Below are 7,996 nucleotides of genomic sequence, written 5' to 3' on the forward strand. Positions count from 1 at the left end.
CCCGCTTTCGGGGCTCCCGCGTAAAAGCGGGAGCCCCGTTGCCAACCCTACTTGGAACAGTGAATGTTGAATTTCGATTTTTTTAGAATGTTGTTTTCCACCTTTAAAAATCATCTGCGCGACTGGTAGCCTTCCATCGATAACTAATGAGAACAACCGCACGAATAATATTGTCAAACCAGCATGTGACCGCGCAGCTTAGTTAATAGTGGCTCAATATCTGTTTGCCCACGAGGCCAAACCCTTAAGGAGCTTCTCTTGTCTCAATTTTACAGAGTCTTTTATTTCCAGCGCGAAACTGGTTCTACATTGTCTCCCTCATCATCATCATGGCGATGAACGGATCCAACGGTCTCTACCAAAACTCATTCTTCGGACTTGCTGCAGATTTCCCTGCCCAATATTCAAATGCAGTGGTTATTGGAACCAACATCTGTGGAACATTCACTAGTGTTCTCGCCATTGTAGCCACTGTCTCTTTCTCGAATAACCCTGAAACTGTTGCTATCCTTTATTTCTCAATTTCTTTGGCTATTCTGATTGTTTGTCTCATTTCTTGGTGGTTCTGTAAGCGACAGGTGAGTCTGACAGTGAAAGGATTTTTAAATCAGGTGTTATCGTTTTTCAGGATTTCTTCAACTATCATGTGGCCAAAGGAAACCGAGCAAGAGCTGCTCAAGAAAATTCTTCATTCGACTACAGGCAATATTTGGAGACATTTAAATATGTTAGTTCACTTTTGTTACGGTTACTGTAAGCATACCGTAGGTTCACTTCAGGGTTATTGTAAGCTTGATGCAAGCTAGACGTAGGATTATTGTGAGCTTACTGTAAACTCAATGTAGGCTTACTGTAAGGTTACTGTAAACCTACTGTGAGCTTGATGTAGGGTTACAGTAAGCTTACTGTAAGATTAATGCGAGCTTACTGTAGGGTTACTTTAAACTTAATGTAAGCTTACTGGCTTAATGTAAGTTTACTGCAAGCCTACTGCAAACTTACTGTAGGGGTACTCTAAGCTTACTTCCAGCTTAATGTAAGCATCCAAATCTAGGAATGAGCAATCAAATTTTCCGTTTTTTCAGTGCTGGCTCCAGTGTCTCTGTGTATTCCTTACATATTTTGTGACGCTGTCCGTTTTTCCAACAGTTTTGGTCGAGTTTGAGCCGACGACAAAAGATGGAAAATGGAATTCCGTTTTTGGAAGTGAGTTTCTTTGTTTTTCGTCATAAATTTTCACCTGTTTCAAGGTGCTTGTTTTTATTTTCGGAGGAAATTGGCACTAATTCCAAAGATTCAAAAAAATATCAAAAAGAAACCAGTTACAAGTTGTTGATTTCTACTTTCTGTAATTTCTGAATTCAATACGTCAGTTTTGGGTCTGTCTGTTCATAAAATTGTTAAATGTTCAGAAAATGTCTACAATGGAATTACGACTTTCTTGAATTTCAATCTTCTCGCTGCCATTGGAAACGTTTGTGCCACTTTCGTGACAATTGTAAGTTGGATTTGTTGGATTTTCTGAAAATTATACTTTTGCTGAAACTCGTCTTTTGGTTTGAAATTTTTAGAAAGGTGCAGTAGTTAATCTTCCCAATGAGCGCGTTCAAAAATAAAACTAATATGAAACCGAGGTTTTGGTTTTCTAAATTTCTACAATTCAAATTTCAAAAATGAAAAATTTCTGTTTCACAATTTTTTTTAAGAATTGAAAAGTTATTTCATTGATACTCCCTCATTGTTTCTACTACAAAAATCGAACTCTGTCCTCATCTTCGCAATTTCCAGCCAGGACCTCGTCTCCTAATCGTTCCATGTCTGATTCGTCTCGTCTTCATCCCATTCTTCATGTTTGGAAACTGTTTTCCCAATGATCGATCCATGCCAGTTTTATATAGCAACGAATGGATTTTCTTCTTTGGAAATACAATCATGGCATTCACAAGTGGATATTTTTCATCATTGGGAATGATGTATGCGCCGCGGTGAGTTTGGAAAAATTGGGAAATGACGAATCGTAGATCTTCACTATACATAAAACGCTAGAGGCGTCTGTCGGTCCTCATTTCAGTCTGTAAACTTTCGAAAAGCTTGAAAATTAAATATAAATGTTCGTGACCCTTTTAGAATAACTGAGTAGCGGAGCCACGAACCAGTAAAAAACAGAATTGAACCGCGCCGAAGGCGCACCATTTAAATATAACAAGTTTGGATGAAATAACTTTAAAAGGTTAAGAAAAAATTTTTGATAGTGAATTCCTACGAGCAATGTTAGTGTTAGGAATCTAATCTTTAAAAGATGAACCTGAAATTGTGAAATTTCTGAAAATCAAAAATCATGGAAGTCAAATTTTCAGCGTCTGCCCACCGGAATACTCCAAACTGGCTGGTCAAGTGTCTGCCCTTTCCCTGGTGCTTGGTATTACTGCTGGAGTTGGTTTCACGTATGCAATTAATGCAATGATGCACAATTTCTAATCATTTCTTTCTGTATGTAACGAAAATTATGTATAACTCAATTGTTCTTTGTTGTTGGCGGGTGTAATTTCTCAAAGCTTTTTTCTGGTATTTAGCGCTTTTTGGGCAGTGTGTTTGAAACAAATAAAAATTTTATTGATGGAATTTTTGTTGTCAACTTTGAACTAATTCATCTCGGTTCATGTGAAAAATAGGATAAAATCTGACCCATTTTTTCGATAATGTGGTTAACATCATCCCATTGAAATCATTCAGTTTTATTAAACACCAAACTTCTCAAATTTCCGAAACCGCTTTTTTCCAGTTCACGTCAAATGTTACGAAACAGAAGAGCATTTTTTTGCTTTCGGGTGTAACTTCTCAAACTTTTTGGACAGCATTTTTGAACAAAAATAAAGGTTTTGTTGCTGGAATATTTTCATTGTCAACTTTGAGGCAATTTATCTCGGTTTGTATCAAATATCTCAAAAATTGGTCAACCAATAAAATGTTCTTAATAAGGTGATAAGTATTTTATCAGTTCACCACTTTTGGATACTTCTCGCTGGGAGGTAGATAAATTGAGTCAAAAAGAAAAAGTGTTTCACAGAGAGGAGTCAGTTACCTGTGAAATATATCAAAAAAAGTTTCAGTTTCACAGATTTCAAAAGTGAAAATTCAAGTGTTATTAGAACGCCATGGAAAAAAAAATTTCGAAACAAAAAAATCTAAACCAAAACAACTACGTGAATTAGTTTAGAAACCCACGGCTCTGAATGCCCCCTTGACCTCTGGCAGAATACTATAAAAAAGAGAGAATTGAAAGGAACAATCAGTCCTCGCTTTCTCTGGGGGATCCGGCAAGGGTCCTGGGTCCTTGATCTAGAAAAAACTAGGTGGGACCTAGGAAAAATTAGGTTATTACCTGGAAAAAAATTAGGTCATAAACTAAAAAAAATAAGGTATGACCTGGAAAAATTTAGGTCATGACATAAAAAAAAATTAGGTCATGAGCTGGATCTAATTAGGCCATGGTCATGACCTAGAAAAAATTAGGTCACTGCCTTAAAAAATTAGGTCATGTCCTAGAAAAAACTTGGTCGTGGTCTAGTAAAATAATTAGGTCGCGAACAAGAAAAAAACAATTTGAAGAGTTTTTCAACCACATTAAACACAAAAATAATAAGTTTGAAAATGTGTATTGTGGGTCCGTAACGCGTTATACTCGAGAAAACTGCCCATAACTTGATCAATTTTTGTCAAAACAAAGAAAACCGTTGTTTTCAGCTGAACGCACATAGAGCTTAAAATGAATATGACCATGACTATGTTGTTTCAAATTTAAATGAATTTCTGAAAAAAACTGTAAGCTCAATGTAAGCTGTTTGAGACGACGACAAAGGATGGGAAATGGGATTCCGTTTTTGGAAGTTAGTTTTGTTTTGCTTGTCAGACGTTTTTTTTTCTGTTTCACTCTTGGATCGCACTGATCCAGTACTAATCCAGAGTTTACTGAACATTTGAAATTCCTTTTTTTTTCTCAATTACCAAAAATACCTGTTTCAAGATGTTGACTTTAATTTTCTGTGAATTCTGATTTTGATTCGTCGCTTCATATGTATGGCAATTTTCAAAAAATGATTACAATGAAGTTACACCTTTTTCGAATTTCAACCTTTTTGCTGCCATTGGAAACATTTGTGTCCCTTTTGTGACAATTGTATGTTTTTTTTTTTGGATTTTCCGAGAATTATTTTTTGCTGAAACTCTTCTTTTGGCTTGCAATTTTGGAAAAAACGTAACAGTTAATCTTTTTCAAAAGTTGTTTTCAAAAATAAAACGAATATGAAACAGATATTTTGATTTTCCAAATTTCTACAAAAGATGCGAATTTCAAAAAAAAATTAGTTTTACAATGATTTCCAAAAAAATGTAAGAATTATTTCATTTATGACTCTATGTTAGTGATTTGGTACTGTCCCCGAAAAAAGGGCTGAGGACGACCGTCCCCCGTCCCCTAAAATGGGTCGCCCAGCGAAAGCGGGCGTCCCGATTTCGAACGCTAACTGTGATATTTGTATGGTAAGAATTCACCTACGTATTATTATGTTCTATTAAATGCCAAACTTCTCAAGTTTCAGAAACTACAACATTTATTTGTTCAATTATCGTCATAAGTTAAACCACAAAAGTACATTATTATGAGGAATTTTTATTAGGTTTGTAAAACAGTTTGGTTAGTGATAAGAAAATCTGAAAAACGTGATTTGTTCATAAAGGAACTTTTTTTTTATTCCTGGGAGGAATCAAATGAATGTTTTCTGTTTCGAAATTTCGAAAATTTGGAACACAAGTATATGGTTAAACTGGGTCAAAAAACAAGTCATAGGTTTACATTTTCAGCATAATGTGAAACTGGAAAAAATCTAACAAAATTTTTGAATATCACTGCTAAAAAATTCAAAAAATTAAGTTTTTGAGTTATGAATTGTTTGGTCGGACATAAATCTGAAAGAACATAAACGAGAATAATTTTTAACTGTATTTTCAAATTATTACAAAACAGGAAAAATTAAATATTCTCATTTATTGAAATTCGAGCTTTGTAAAATTGAAAATTACTGTATCGTATTATTTATATTTTGGGATGTGAATTTTGGAAAATACTCATTAGCTTGATGATCTTTTGCTAAATGCTCACTTGCTAAATATGCTCATGAGCTAAACTCGCTCACATTTGCTAAAATAGTCACACTTGCTAAATTTCATTTGCTAAATTTTGATCATTTGCTAAATAGGGGACTTGTTCAAATTGAAGGCTTAGGCTGAAACTTTTTACAGGAAAACAGGTGTTAAAGCCTAAGCCTGAAATTTAAAGCAAAAACCGGAATATTCTGTAAAAAATTCAGTCAAAAAGTACTGAAATTAGCAAATAACAGCAAAATTTCCCCTTTTTCATTTTTAGCGAATGATCAAAATTTAGCAAATGAAATTTAGCAAGTGTGACTATTTTAGCAAATGAGCGAGTTTAGCAGATGAGCATATTTAGCAAGTGAGCATTTAGCAAGAGATCATCAACCTAATGAGTATTTGCCGTGAATTTTTGACTGGATACAGTCAATTGATTCACTGGAATACGATGTTGAACTGAAATTGACTTATATTTTAAAACTTTCAGCACCACATGAAACAGTAAACTTATTATTATTATTTTAGTTTCCTAGAATGACAGCTTGAAAAACAGAAATCAAAGAAATTTCAGGTAGGTGGTTTTATATTTTCAGCATATCATGAAACTAGACTTATCCTTTCTTTTACAATTTTCAGTTTAACGTTTTTTATGTGAACTTTCTATGAACCGCAAAAAGTTATGTTTCGTGATAGATATATTTTGAAAAACATCATTTTGGGAAGATGATTTGATCTTTTTTTTTTGTAAAATTTCAGATTACTATAATCCACTTCGCAGAAATTTTTTTAACCGTGATTATAATCTTAATGTGTAGACCAAAAATTGCTCATTTTCGGATTAGTGAACATCTATTCTAATAGATAGAAAACAGAAATATTTGATTTCGTCTTAAAATTAATAGCAAAGAAATATTAAAATATCACAGTTTCAGAATGACTATTTTCAGAAGATTCAAATGATATATTGCCTACAATTTTCAAAACAATTTTCGAAAGCCAAGTTTTATTTAAGCCTTGGATGTCCGTTTCTCGGCTTTCTTAACTTTCGATGGTAATGAAAATGTGATTACGAGCTGTGTAGATCAGCGTCAACTTTTCTAAAATGTTCCGTTCCAAGTTAATTTTATCATTGATCGGATTTTTTCCGCTATGTTCAAATTCAATAGTTGAAAAAAAGCTTTTTATTTTTCGAACCGAATTTCGTGTTTCTCTTGGAAAACATGCTTTCTAGCATCTCTAGAGTCTGTTTTCCTACCAAAAACCAAACTAAACTTTCGAAAAAGACGCGAAAGTCTGAAATATTTTTTACCGCTTTGCCTCGGAAATCAACACAACTGGCGGCTCACAGACTTTCATAGGACCCAGATTTAAAGAAATGCATACTGACAAGCAACATGAATCGCTTTCTTGATCACTAATGTGCTAAATGTTACAGTAATTTTTTTTTTTCTAAAGTTCAGTTTGTGATAAGCCCAACATGGAAGATTTATGGATTTCATGTGAACCTTGTTACGAAATTCGATATGAAATTTTAGTTGATCTATGAGGATACTGTAATCTAGTAGTGAAACTGGTGGAATCCTTCCTAAAGAAAAGGAAAAATTTTGATCGATTGCAAACGATGAACAAGCAAACAACTCTGGAAATCCAAAAACTGATAACGACTAGCTGAAACGGTTTTTTTTTCGTTTAGAAAAATTTATCGAGGTAGCACTATTGAAAGTTCTGACTACTTGCTGTCTTCAGACTGAGGTTTTGAGGCTGTGCTGAACTGTTGTGCTTCAAAATTTAAAAAAAACAAAACTTTCAATATGAAATGACTGTATTGATAGAACGATTTGATTGAACGAATTAATTTGAAAAAAAAGATTAAATATGGAGTAGAATAAAAGATTGAACTCGTTATGAGATTCCGGATGACGAGGCAACTTCGGCGATGATTAATTGATGATGTTGATTGAGAGAAGAGAGTAGAGGACCTGGAAAACGGAAATTTTGAAATTTGAACTAAAAAATTCTATAACTCAAAAAATAGGCTCCGCCCCTAATTGCTAGCTATAGGAAAAGAAACTTACCAGGAATGGCTTCGATTGAATAATATGATGAAATCTGAGAGCTGGACTATGACCATGTAGCTGATTAAAACTTGTTCATGCATGCCGAATGGTGGACCTTATCGAATCTTTGCTCGTTCTCATTGAATCTGAAGACGCGAGATCCGACGATGAGAATGTTTCTCTGGAAATGTTGGCAGAAGATTGTGCGCATTGGCTCAGCGAGCATATCCGAAGAGTGGTCAGCGGTTTCCAAAGTCTTCAAAGTGATCACTGGCTTTGGCTCGATTTTGACCCATCCGTTGGCAGTCAACTGCTGCTTCTTCCACTGTTTTCCTTCCCATTGAATGGACTCTTTCTCGGATCCAATTGCCATGAATGGATAGCAGATGCCCTCTTGGTAAACGAGCTCATCGATTTTGACTTGCTCCAATCCTCTAGTCTCCGAATTGAACACATATTGGTCCACAGTACCAGCTTTTTGGTTTCTGGCGAAGATTACGTAACGCTGATCGTGGAACACAGAGTAGACTGGTTGGAGATTGGATTCTTTGCTCAATGGTCCGCAGACATCACAAGTGTGGGAACTGAGCTTTCCCTTATTTTTGTTGTATCCGAAGAGAAGCTCCTCAGTGTTGTATCTGATTGTGACCAACGGCATTCCATTGAGAGGGCAGATTTGGCGGTCGGATGTTCCGATGATCATTTTGTAATTTGGCTTGACGCTGTGTGGTGGATGGATGGTCAAAGACATCAACGATGGGATGAGATCCCCTTGGCTTGAGGTTGGAGAC

General features: G+C 35.1%; 2 protein-coding genes across 2 annotated transcripts in view; one reads left to right on the forward strand and one right to left on the reverse strand.

Moving 5' to 3' along the window:
- Nucleotides 1–7,996, forward strand: part of CBG22355 — a gene marked incomplete at both ends in the record, with an annotated part of 14,392 nt that overhangs the window by 3,552 nt on the left and 2,844 nt on the right. Inside the window, 4 exons of the mRNA XM_002647142.1 lie at nt 292–578; nt 1,086–1,206; nt 1,413–1,498; nt 1,789–1,985. Coding sequence (XP_002647188.1) covers nt 292–578; nt 1,086–1,206; nt 1,413–1,498; nt 1,789–1,985 — 691 coding nt within the window. The remainder of the gene's footprint in view (nt 1–291; nt 579–1,085; nt 1,207–1,412; nt 1,499–1,788; nt 1,986–7,996) is intronic.
- On the reverse strand, nt 7,051–7,908 carry CBG22357 (the record flags this gene model as incomplete). The annotated part of the gene is made up of 3 exons (XM_002647143.1): nt 7,051–7,127; nt 7,224–7,264; nt 7,295–7,908. The coding sequence occupies 3 exons, from the start codon at nt 7,906–7,908 to the stop codon at nt 7,051–7,053; spliced, it is 732 nt and encodes a 243-aa protein (XP_002647189.1).

This window comes from Caenorhabditis briggsae (genome assembly GCF_000004555.2).
Source record: "Caenorhabditis briggsae complete genome, chrIV, whole genome shotgun sequence".
NCBI lineage: Eukaryota > Metazoa > Nematoda > Chromadorea > Rhabditida > Rhabditidae > Caenorhabditis > Caenorhabditis briggsae.